The 13,287-nt window shown below is 43.5% G+C and overlaps 1 protein-coding gene across 1 annotated transcript; it reads right to left on the minus strand.

Moving 5' to 3' along the window:
* Positions 1–3,124: 3,124 nt before the first annotated feature.
* LOC131689144 (uncharacterized) lies at positions 3,125–4,049 on the minus strand. Its single transcript, XM_058974016.1, has 4 exons — positions 3,841–4,049; positions 3,688–3,779; positions 3,466–3,631; positions 3,125–3,409 (listed from the first exon to the last, which is right to left on the minus strand). The coding sequence occupies exons 1-4, from the start codon at positions 3,941–3,943 to the stop codon at positions 3,327–3,329; spliced, it is 444 nt and encodes a 147-aa protein (XP_058829999.1). The 5' UTR covers positions 3,944–4,049; the 3' UTR covers positions 3,125–3,326.
* Positions 4,050–13,287: the final 9,238 nt, after the last annotated feature.

Here is a 13,287-nt window from a genome sequence, read left to right on the forward strand (position 1 = left end):
AAAGCTCCAGGGCCGGATGGAGTCCCGAACAACGCTCTCAAGGCAGCGATCATAGCGAACCCGAACATGTTCAGGCTAGCTATGCAGAGATGCCTTGACGAGTGCCGTTTCCCCGATAGATGGAAAAGGCAGAAACTGGTGCTGTTGCCGAAGCCCGGGAAGCCGCCAGGCGACCCATCGGCGTACAGACCAATCTGTCTGATAGACACGACTGGCAAACTGCTTGAGAGGATCATCCTCAACAGGCTCACCCCGTACGCGGAAGGTACGGACGGTCTGTCAAGCAACCAGTTTGGCTTTCGGAAGGGTAAGTCCACAGTGGACGCTCTCAACTCAGTGATAAACACTGCCGAGATAGCGATCCAACGAAAAAGGCGAGGTATTCGATACTGTGCGTTAGTGACACTTGACGTGAAGAATGCATTCAACAGAGCAAGCTGGGATGCCATCACGCTCTCGTTACACCGGCTTAGCCTACCGGTGGGTCTGTACCGGATCCTGGAAAGTTACTTCCAAAACCGCGTACTGCTATACGAGACCGATGCCGGTCAGAAAAGGGTTCCGATTACCGCCGGAGTCCCGCAGGGCTCGATCCTAGGCCCGGTGCTATGGAACCTCATGTATGACGGGGTTCTGAGACTGAAGTTCCCTCCTGGGGTCAAGATCGTCGGCTTTGCCGACGACGTAACCTTGGAGGTCTACGGGGAGTCAATTCCTGAGGTAGAACTAACCGCAGAACACGCGATTAGCACGGTGGAGGAATGGATGAGCGCGAGAGGCCTGGAGCTCGCTCATCATAAGACGGAGGTAGTTATCGTCAACAACCGCAAGTCGGCACAACATGCAGTTATCCATGTGGGAGAAGTCGCGATCACTTCACAGCGAAGTCTGAAGTCTCTCGGAGTCATTATAGACGACAAGCTGACCTTCGGCAGCCATGTCGACTATACGTGCAAGAGAGCGTCGACTGCTGTTGCGGCACTATCGAGAATGATGTCCAACAGCTCAAAGGTGTGCGCCAGTAGACGTAGGTTACTGGCAGGCGTTGCCGTATCTATCCTCAGGTACGGCGGCCCGTCATGGTCAAGAGCACTGAGGGTAACCAGTTACCTACAGAAACTGGAGAGCACCTACCGCGTGATGTGCCTCAGAGTGATATCTGCCTACCGCACGGTATCACACGATGCATCCTGCGTGATAGCGAGCATGATGCCAGTCGGGCTGGTCATTCGGGAAGATGAGGAGTGCTTTGAGCTACGTGGAAATAGGGGAGCCCGCGAGCGCACCAGGGTGACCTCGGTCGCCAGATGGCAGCGTGAGTGGGACAACTCCTCGAAAGGTAGGTGGACCCACCGGCTGATACCTAGCATATCGAGCTGGGTGGGAAGACCCCATGGGGAAGTTCACTTCCACCTGACACAATTCCTGTCAGGCCATGGCTGTTTCCGTCAGTACCTCCACAGGTTCGGGCACGCGGAGGTCCCAGTCTGCCCGGACTGCCCAGGTGTAGATGAAACTGCCGAACACATACTGTTCGTATGTCATCGGTTCGACGTCGAAAGAAGAGCAATGCTTGACGTCTGTGGCTGGGACACAACCCCGGATACCCTTATCCAGCGGATGTGTCAAACGGTGGAGAAGTGGAACGCAGTCTCGGCTGCTACCATCCAGATTGCCAGTAGGCTACAGGTAATCTGGCGAACCGAGCAACAGACGGCGGGCACGGCTAACTAGTGATTGGTTAGCTGGAGCGAAAAAGGCCAAGCGCAAAATAAGAGAGTGAATGGTCTGTTCATGCCGAGGTAGGTTGGCGCAGCGAATGGCAACCGCGTAAGGGGTAAACCCAGCCACCCCGAAGCAAGACAGAAGAGTGAGTGTATAGGCGTATAAGTGGACTGCCTCATGCCAAGACGGGAGGGTCGTAGCGTAGTATGTTGGAACTAAGCTATCGATGCCTCATGGCGTGGCAGAGGAGTGAAAGGGTGAGCATCCAAGTCAGTCTCACACTGCATGTTAAGGGTGAGCATAAAAGTCAGCCTCACAGGTTGGTAGCAAGCAAGGAATGAAAAAGGTGAGCACAAAAGTCAGCCTCGCATGGTATGTCAGAAGTGGGGCCTAAGAAAAATGTCCCACATGGGATGCCAGAGGGAGTGACAAAGGTACAATAGAGTGGCACGATTGAGAGTGAATCAGGTGATAGGGTGAGCACCCAAGTCAGCCTCACATGTATGGGTAGGGCGAGCACAAAAGTAAGCCTAGCAAGGAATGAGTAAGGTGAGCACACAAGTCAGCCTCGCATGGAACGTAAAAGGTGAGCACAAAAGTCAGCCTCATGTGGGAGTGTTTGAGAGCGAATCAAAGTGTGATTGAGAGAGCACCCAAGTAAGCCTCATACAGGATGTATGATCGCGCGAGTGAGAGTGAATGAGTACACTTAGTACAGCCATCCCCCCAGAAGTAATACCGAGAGGTAGTTCCTGGGAGGAATGATGGCGGAGCCCAATGGAGTTTAGTCGGTATTAATGGCTGGTCACCATTCGAGTCCGACACGCCCCCAGTGCACCCCGTGTGGTAGATTGGACCCTACCGTTAGCACGTGTACTGGGCTAGGACATAAAGGTCTTCTCCATTGTAAAAAAAAAAAAACACATACACACACACATACAGACTTTTTCCGATCTCGACGAACTGAGTCGAATGGGATATGACACTCGGCCCTCCGGGCCGGGATTAGGTTGACGTTTTTCAGAGTGATTGCATAACCTTTCTATATGAGAAAGGCAAAACGTTTACAGAAAAAACTATTATAACTTTTTCAAAAATAAATTAAAAATTCTGCAAAAAATCATAAGCACGCATAATACCTTCCCACATTACAGCTTAATGAGTTTTGAAGGATTGAAATCTTTTTAGAGAGATATGCAGGTTTAGCTGAAAACCTGGTCAAGTCTCCCCAAGTTCCCCTAGATGTGTCAAAATATATTCCCCTTAGTATTACTAAAAAAAAAATTAAATTTAAAAAAAAATCCTAATTATTATATCATATTTTCAAGAAACTTAAATTGTAAGTCAAAAGAAATTTGAATCTCAATAAAAAATGAAATTATTGTGCATCGAGAATTTCAGACGCATGCATTTTGTGCGCAAGACAAATATGCGGTTAATTACAGGTTTTAGTTTGTTCCAAACTTTCGAGTGGGTCCTCTCTCAGTTATTTTCGAGTGAGTATTACCACACATACTACCCACGGAATCCGCCGGCCCTGCGCCGATCCCATAAATATTTAATCACATAAAATTATAAACATTTGTAGGCTCAAAAAATGGCTAAGCAATGTTGAGCATCCTTCGTCGGTTTTTTACGTATAGTCTCACACCGTTCAATATCCAAAGCTGTCCGATGGAGAGTGCTGAAAAAATTGCCTAATTATTAACACATTCTGCACAGTTTAATTATTTGGCTTACCTAAAAATAAAGCAATTAAGACCAGAGCCACAGCACCTTCCCTCTTCCGATAGATTGGTTCACCATTCAACATCCGGATGGAAACGGACGTGATCACATTCATGGTGATTATAAAATCGAAAATAATCGTAAAAACAGTATTAGCCACAACGTTTGCGATGTTTGCCTATAAATAAAATAGTTATGTGATGTTCTTAGTATAATCTTGGGATAGATAAAAACCGTGCTAATTCCGATCATCAGGAATATGTTGAAAGTTAGAAACAAGGCCGCCATCATGAGCTTAGTGAACGAATCGACGTCACATCCATTCCCTGTCAAACAGAATAGTAAACCATTTAGAATAATGTTTGGTATATCACTTCCAACACTCACTCATTAGGATATTCGTAGCTGCGACACCTTCAATAATCGAAAACACGATACAACCAGTAGCGTAAACATAGCCGACCACTCGGAACCGTTCCACTTCTAGCATGGTTTAGTAAACCGAACCACTGTTGTTTACTAGAAACTTGTCCGACAAACAGACCAGCTTACTGCACGATTTATTCAAGTTTCTTGTACTGTACCCATCTGATTTGGGAAAGCGACTCCGACATTCGCACTGAGGTTTTTGGTCTTTGGTGTTTTCTTATCTTTCCAACGGTTGGAAATGACGACACCCAGCATGGTCTTAAGCTGATCCAAAGCCTCGATGCAAACTTGGTCGATAATCCTAACTCGCAATGCACCTGAGCCGGTCACACCTGTGATGACCACATTTCAAAAAATAGAATGTTTAAGGAATATTGCAATTTCCCCATTGCATCTATGATGTACTCTAGAATATGATAAACAGTCACTGCGTGCGACAGTAAATAAATAATAGGTTGATATCTAACCAAATAACTTATGAAAATTATATTTTGTTATCAGAAAATAAAATAAAAATGTTTCTAAGCTTCGCAACCCTATATCCACGAATACAGTGAATGAACTATATAATTATAGTTGTAAATACATAAATAACAAAATAACATATATCCTATATTCGGACAGCTGTGAACAACATAATCAGTACTTCAACACCGGAGCGTCATAAAACGAAACGTCGTCCAGCTATGGATTAAAATAATTCTTTGCAATGTTTTCGACACACCAAAACAATTCAATATTCGGGTATATATCGGTATTCCGTTTGATGACATCATGACGACAAAAAAGTATGGTTATTTTATTTGTTATCAATAACAGCTGTCTAATCCGGAAATAAAATTCACTGTGATTGAAATTAAATTAATTTCGAACTCAAATGATGACCCAATGAAACACGCCCCATGCCCTTTGCAAAAATCAACAGAGCCGGATTGATCTCAGTGAATAACCGCGATTAATTATTTTTACCGTCGGTGTGTAATTATTTTCCCAGCTAGCCCCAACAAGTGACGTCGGGTAGCATGCGACGTGCGGCACTGAAGTAGCGCGGGGGTATCGACGTACAGGGGTACGGCGACGGTAAAAGATAATTTCGAAAAAGCAAAAATAAAAACCATGAATAATCATCGCAGTCGGATCGAGGTGGGTAACTAACTACTCGTCATAGGGATCCCGCTTCGTTCGCTCCCCGACCGTGAGCGCAAGTGTGATACCGAGTATCCGAGTCCGCAAATGGAAAACATTTTCCCGTACTATTTTAAGCCCGGTCAATAATGCTTGGTTGGCCTTGTCCCCGCGGGAAGTCGTTCGACCGATGCCAGTAAACTGTTGAGGAGTGTTGAGCAAATATGAAATCGCAATTGCTTTTGGGCATTCGAAGCGCAGACGGGTTAGAATAGATAAGTGGACCCAGCCTTGAAACCGATTTCTCGCTAGATGAAGATTTTTAGGTGAACGTTTGGATGGCATTGACACGGTCGTTTCAGGCAATCCCTGCGTGTTCACTGCGATGCGACGTTCGTTGTTTGTTTCGAGAAAATGTCTGCGGTGCTACCTCACATCCACCGCACACCTGAAAATAAATTAAATATGCTGCAATATTAACACGATTTCGCAGAAATAGATTTCTGCTCGGTCTCACCAGCGGGCGGGTTGATATCACATTCGCAATGCAATTTTGAAGTAATTTGCGTGCTTTGCAATACATAGGTAGATTGGCTGATTTACTCTGGTTCCGTTAGGTTAGTAGCTGCGTACAAATTTAATCGTAGACTTGACACCACTAGCTCGGCGAGATTTTCAAGCAAAATATCATTGCTGCGTTCAAGTGGTAACTAGAATGTAGTCTAAAATTGGAATCTGTAGATCACTATATTTGTTCAAGGATTCCCAGTTTAATATCTTTGCCTTTCTCGTAGAGACTTATGCAATAATCCCTAAAGGCCTAAAGAGTGTTATTAACTACCAGCTAATACCCACCGCGCGTCGCTGCGACTTTCAACGAAATAGGAATAAAACACAATTTGTTTCGAAGCGCCATCTGGCGGGCAACCAATAGCACACAAACACGCTCCATAACAAATGTCTACTATGTATAAATTTGTACGGCAAGCGGTTAAGCCGTTTGGGAGCCCATATATCACATACGTACAAACATTGACTTTTATATACACAGACATATTCGATTCAGTTCATCGAGATCGGAAAATGACTGTATTTTGTGGATTTTTAACAAAAGTTAGACAATTCTTATGGACTAATCCGACATGCGTTTGTGGAACAAAAAGGAGTCATTCGTTTTCGAGCACTCCCTCGAGATATAAGTGTTTTGTTTCCAGTCCGTACGACAAAGAATAGTGCTAATCCGCGTTCAAGGTTATCTTGCGCATTCTCTGCCTCTTCGAGGTTTAGGACTTTTATCTTCTCTTGTGCGTGTGTTAACCGTTAGGCCGCATTCCTCAGCCTTTTGTTCGCAAAGTGAGGATTGAACAATAACCAGATATATAAGCTGGGCCGGTGCGTCGTGGGAAACAAATATTCAGATAAGTGAAATCTACCTTTTTTTGATACATTTACTGCTTTTTCCCGTCTGCACGGGTGCTGACCCCGTGCGTTGACGGTGTCGATGGATCCCTCCCCGGATGGCCAAATGGAGATCGAGTCAACTGTTAAGGCTCTCCCCCGACCCGAACAGTATCCAGAGCTCTCGACCGGTCCCTTTGTGGTCCTCTTTCGGCCAAAAAACAAAATCGCTGAATCTATTACAGATTTCGAAAGACCTAACGGAACGATTCTCGGCTGTGACCGAAATAAAAAAGGTCTGCTCAGACAGGCTCAAGGTCGTGTTGACTAACTCAAAGCAGACAAACGATACTGCTTGCTGCGAGTACTTTAGAAAGGACTATTATGTGTACATTCCAGCTGTAAAAGTACAGTCTGAAGGCGTTGTCACCGATGAGAGTTTGACATGCGATGATCTGCTGCAGTACGGGGTTGGCCGTTTTAGAGACCGCTTACTGCAGCCAGTAAAAATACGTGCAAGCGTTTGCACTCAGTAGTAGTTGGGGGGGGGTATAGTCCAAAAACGTACCTCCAATCAAACTCTTATCGGGTGACCTTCGCTGGTACCGCTTTGCCAAATTACGTCCTCTTGCACAAAGTTCGTCTGCCTGTGCGTCTGTTTGTGCCACGGGTCATGAATTGCACAAAGTGTAAACAATTGGGTCACACAGCCCCCCATTGTAGCAATAAGGCCCGCTGTGAAAAATGCGGAGAGAATCATGTGGATGATTTGTGCAGTAAGAATGCTGAGAAGTGTCCTTACTGTGCAGAGAAGCTGCATAATTTCTCGGCATGTCCTGCGTACAAATTACGCGGGGATAAACCAAAACGTTCCCTTACGGGACGATCCAAACATCCTCAACAAACATCTATGCTCACTTGCCTCCTAACGAGGGCGAGGCTGGTGACCTACAAGAGGGAACATCTACTAGAGTGCCTAGAAGTTATAGGAAGAGGAGGAACATTTCCTCTCCTAAAGATCCTTGTAAAGACAAGAAGATGTCCCTTGACGGGTCTCCGAAAGTGACATCTCTTGGAAGTGTTGCAACCAAGCCGAAGCAAGTAGCTCCTGGTCTCGGAGGATTTAGCTCAGATAAGGAGTTTCCAGTACTTCCAGGAACATCAAAAATCCCAAGTGTTCCTTTGTTTCAGTTCGAGAATAAACACAGCACTGGAATTATCAAACTCTCGGATATTGTGGACTGGATAATAAAAACTTTTTATGTAACTGATCCTATTTAATGTTTTATGAAAGCTTTTTTTCCCTACAGTAAGAACAACTTTGAATCAGTTGATTGCTAAATGGCCCCTCCTCTCAGCGATTGTATCCTTCGATGGCTAACTCATCAAACGAGGTCACGGATTTGATCACTGTTCTACAGTGGAATTGCAGAAGTATCATCCCGAAAATCGATTCCTTCAAATTCTTAATAAATAGTTTGAATTGCGATGCATTTGCATGTGAAACTTGGTTAACTTCAGATTTAGATCTCAACTTCCACGATTTTAATATTATTCGCCAGGATCGAGACACCCTCTATGCAGGAGTGCTTTTGGGGATCAAAAAGTGCTATTCCTTCTACAGAATTAACCTCCCCTCGATAACAGGTATTGAAGTTGTCGCTTGTAAAGTAACAACCAAAGGCAAAGATCTTTGCATAGCTACCATATATATCCCCCCACCAGCACCGCGATTGGGCATCGCCGGCTACATGACATCATAGAATACCTGCCTGCATCACGTCTGGTGTTAGGAGACTTTAAGTCTCACGGTACGGAATGGGGTTGTCTTTATGATGATAACCTTTCCTCTTTAATTCACAATATTTGCGACAATTTTAATATGACAATTCTAAACACTGGTGAAATGACACGGATTCCTCCTCCACCAGCGCGCCCAAACGCATTAGATTTATCCCTTTGCTCGACCTCGCTAAAGTTAGATTGCGGGTGGAAGGTAATCCCTGATCCCCACGGTAGCGACCATCAGCCGATCGCAGTCTCAATCAGTAACGGCTCAAGGCCATTGGAAACAATCAATATTTCGTATGACCTCACACGAAATATCGATTGGAAGAGCTATGCTGCCGCGATATTCGACAACATCGAATCTACTCAAGAACTTCCTCCGCAGGAAGAGTACAGCTTTTTGGCTGGCTTGATTCTCGACAGCGCGAATCAAGCTCAGACTAAGCCAGTACCCGGCGCGAACATACAAAAGCGTTCTCCTAATCCCTGGTGCGATAAAGAGCGATAAAACCTTCGACAACGATGGGTTACCCGCTAGTTTTCGACAGTACGCGACGTTAGACAAGCGAATGAAGAGTTTGATGAAGGCCAAGAATCGCGGTTATTGGCGCCGGTTCGTCGACGGATTAACGAGAGAAACATCGATGAGCACTCTTCGGGGAACAGGCCGACGTATGCGAAACCGAAACAGTACTAATGAGAGCGCAGAATATTCAAACCGGTGGATATTCGATTTCGCCAGGAAGGTTTGTCCGGATTCCGCCCCGGCACAGAAGATCTACCGCGCCGCTTCCTCTCACGATAACGCGAACGAAACACCTTTTTCGATGGCGGAGTTCACACTTGCTCTCTTGTCGTGTAACAATAAAGCTCCAGGGCCGGACAGAAGAATCTGCCAGACTCTGCCAAGAGACGCTTGTTGACCTTATTTAATAGGTTTTGTGAGGCTAACATTGTCCCACACCAAACCAGGAAAACAAACCTCCGACCACAATTCGTATCGACCGATCGCAATGCTATCCTGTATCCGAAAGTTGTTCGAGAAAATGATCCAATCCCGCATCGACAAATGGGTCGAAGCAAATGGCTTACTGTCAGATACACAATTTGGCTTTCGCAAAGGCAAAGGGATGTATTCCATTACCGGCAGTATCAAACAACGATACTGTCGGTAATGGAATTCGAATAACCTGCCTTCGCTCTGCCGCAAACATACATTTCATCAAACTCGAAGGAATTCAGTATCGTTGTCTGCGTATCACCTTAGAGTGTATGCAGTCGACCCATACGATGAGTCTCGAAGTCCTGTCGGGTGTTCTCCCGTTGAAAAATCGATTTTGGGAACTCTCATATCGATTACTCATTCGATGCGATATCTTGAACCCGGTGGTGATTGAAAATTTCGAAAGGCTTGTTGAGCTCAATTCTCAGACTCGTTTTATGTCCCTGTACTTTGACTACATGGCGCAGAATATTAATCTTTCTTCTTACAATCCCAATCGTGTGCATTTCATACTTCTGAATCTACTGTTTTTTTCGACACATCCATGAAAGACGAGATTAGTGGAATTCCGGACCACATACGCCCACAAGTGGTTCCAAACATATTTTATAATAAATTCCGAGAAGTCGACTGCTCTAAGATGTTTTATACTGACGGATCAAACCTCGAAGGGTCCACTGGCTTCGGTATTTTCAAACAAAAGTGCACCGCCTCCTACAAACTCAGTGACCCTGCTTCAGTTTACCCCGCAGAACTAGCTGCTATTCAGTATACCCTTGGGGTCATTGACACACTACCCGCAGACCATTACTTCATCGTTTCAGATAGCCTCAGTTCCATTGACGCTATTCGCTCGATGAAATATGGAAAGCACTCCTCGTATTTTTTGGGGAAAATACGGGAGCTACTGAGTGCTTGATCTGACAAATCTTTCCAGATTACCTCGGTGTGGGTCTCTTCCCATTGCTCCATTCCGGGCAATGAGAAGGCGGACTCCTTAGCTAAGGCGGGTTTTTCAGTATTACCCTCAGAACCCTCGAAAGTTGGCAAAACTCGCGGAGTAATGGGGAGCTAGGAAGGTGGCTACATTCGATAGTCCCCAAGGTATCGACGAAAACTTGGTTCAAGGGGATGGATGTGGGTCGTGACTCCATTCGGGTGATGTCCCGACTCATGGCAAACCATTACACGCTGGATGCACATCTCCGGCGTATTGGGATAGTAGTATCTGCACTTGCGGCAACGGCTATCACGACATCGAGCACATTGTCTGGACGTGCACCGAGTACAGTTCCGCCAGGTCTCGGCTAATGGATACCCTGCTGGCCCGAGGAAGATCGCCCAACGTCCCAGTTCGAGATGTGCTGGCAAGCCGCGATCTCCTCTATATGTCCCTCGTTTACACCTTCTTAAAAACCATCACAATACAAATTTAACTGCCCCTTCTTATTTCTTATCATTCTCAGAAACACTCTCTTCTACCTGTACCATACACCCACGAAGGTTTGATGCGACTCCAAGGCGACACAAAACATCTCTGTCGAATGAGCAACAAACACGGGGCCTACAGTACGAACATCACACGCGCAACTCGAAGTGATGCCAATCCACATCTGAGCCGTACTACGTAATTGAAACCTCTGCCGCCTTGGCGAGGGCCACCCAGCGTTCCAGTACATTATTCTTCCTGATGATTCTGTAATCTATACCGTTGATCTCCCGATGCCTGAAACTGAAAGTTTATAATTTTCTCCTTCCTGTCATCTTTGTCCACCCCCTGACTCTTATCCCAGAAGTATAACCCCTACCCCACCTCCCCAAATATCTTCGCGTTCTCGTTGAAAATGCCCAATCACATAAAACTAACTCTAATTAATCTCCCCGAATCTTTACAAAATTCAATCACGCCCTTTAGTTATTCCTACTTTTAAGATAGTTGTAAAAATTACCCCCTTAGTTAAAAATTATTTGCTCCAATAATCTCATTGCTAAAAATGTCAAACCATATTGCCATAAAAACTAAATAACCCCCTAATCTTACGAAAATTAAATAACCCCCTTGTGAATAGTATAAGATAGCTAGAAAATCTCCTCAGTTTCATTAAAAAATTCAATATGTAATCCCCTAATTTTAAGTACCGTAAACCGTGGTGACTTTGATCACTCGAAACTTTTTTCGTAGATCGCTTATTTAACCAGAATAGCCTACCGAATCATTTTAATTTGAAATGATTTTTATTCTTAACTTATAAAATACCGATTTGTTATACTTTTTGAGTATATTGTTCGGTTTTTGGGTACAAAACTACAAAAAACCGAAATTTGACTTTACCTGATCTTCACGAAGCTTCGTAAAGTGTCTATTTTTTATAAAACAAATACATCTCAGATTTGAGCAAGAGTAATAAATTACAAGCGAGTTTTAGTTTCCTTTAGATTGCGATATGCTGAATTTAGTTTTAAGAGTTTGTTCATTTTTAATACATTTTTTGTGAAATTAGTTGACAAATAATTTCAAATTATTTTAAGCTAAAATTCGCAACATTTTTCAATATGCCAACGTGTTAAAATGGATGAAACTTTTTGTACATTGATAAAACACTGAAACAAAACAATTTTAGCAGTTTTAAAGGTTTTCAGAATCTTTTATTCAAGTTGGACACAAATTATACGAATTTTGGTTACTTGAATTTTACAGTACATTGAAATACTTTGTATAATGCCAATTAACATCTATTTAACAATGAGTATCTTTCCAGAATTATTTTAATCAAACATTTGAATGAAAAACATTGACATCAATAACTTAATGTGAGTGAACATGCAGGTTATCAAAGTCACCCCGGAACACGAAAACGGACTTCAACTTGAAATCATTTTTGAAAAAATAGCTGTAAGCGGACAATTTTAGGTAAAACCATCCAATCTTGTTCTCCATACATCAGTACATGGTTTAAAAATAATAAACTTGAAAAAAATGTGTTGCGTCTAAAAATATGTAATGATTAATGCGAAAAGTGATCAATGTCACCCCGGTTTATGGTAATTTAAAATGCAAAACAAAACAAAATTGGCACCTTTAAGCTAACGCAAACGTGCCTTATCTAATAAACGAATTAAATAAAAAACTTACGTATGAGTTGGTGAACATACCGACATAAAAAATCCCGTTAAATTTCATCAAGACTTGAACCTAAAACCATTGACTCATCAAAGACACCCCCTTACTGACTGAGCTAAAGCGAGATATAAATATAATTTTCGCATGAGCGTGAACGATCCAAGCGCATTGAGCTGCGGCTCGTGCATGTATGCGTATAACGCAGTTAGTTTTTTTCTCTGCTCAACACCGTTTCGTATAAAATCGTGTAAAAATAAGATAATTTGGCTGAAAGTTGCATGAATAGCGCGCAAGTTTCGAGCAGAATAAGGAAAATTTCCATAGGAACATACAGATTTGCATGATTTTCGAGGTTCATTTTATGAACATGAGATATAGCGTAAATTTATTCGTGAAACATAATTACACGAATTGTTTTTCTGCGATATTATGAAATACGCTTAAGTTAATTTTGATATTTTTTTGTTGTTGTGCGAATTTCATCTAAATTTTATAAAAGCAATTATAATTTTGTTTCCTAGAGTTTTGGTATATTCCGTATGTGGTATTGTTGTCGATGTGGTTGTTTGAAAAGAGTATCTGTTATTACTTTTACAGCGCGTATTTCTCGTTCGTCTGTCCCGCTTAATTGAAGTGTTCGATCTCAAATGTTAGCAACCCCTGCACAGGTAGGGTGGCTTCGGTAGGATCCAACAGCATTCAGAATTTCCAAGTACTATGTTTCAAACAAGGTTTCAAATAAGTTTCCGTTCAACATTGGCCTTTGCCGTATTCCCTCCAATATATTCATTATTGCTTCATTGAACGGGTTTGGGTAGTCAAGGTAGGAAAGCTAGCTGTTGGTATAGAATTAATGCTCTTCCCCTACGAGGACAATCTGGGCGGCAAACTTCAGACTGTCTAATTTACTGAGCCCTTCAGTTCCCTTGTGCAATTCAGTACCACTTCTTCGTTGAGCTTCCGACTGGTT

Source organism: Topomyia yanbarensis, chromosome 3, assembly GCF_030247195.1.
Source record: "Topomyia yanbarensis strain Yona2022 chromosome 3, ASM3024719v1, whole genome shotgun sequence".
In the NCBI taxonomy this organism is placed as follows: domain Eukaryota; kingdom Metazoa; phylum Arthropoda; class Insecta; order Diptera; family Culicidae; genus Topomyia; species Topomyia yanbarensis.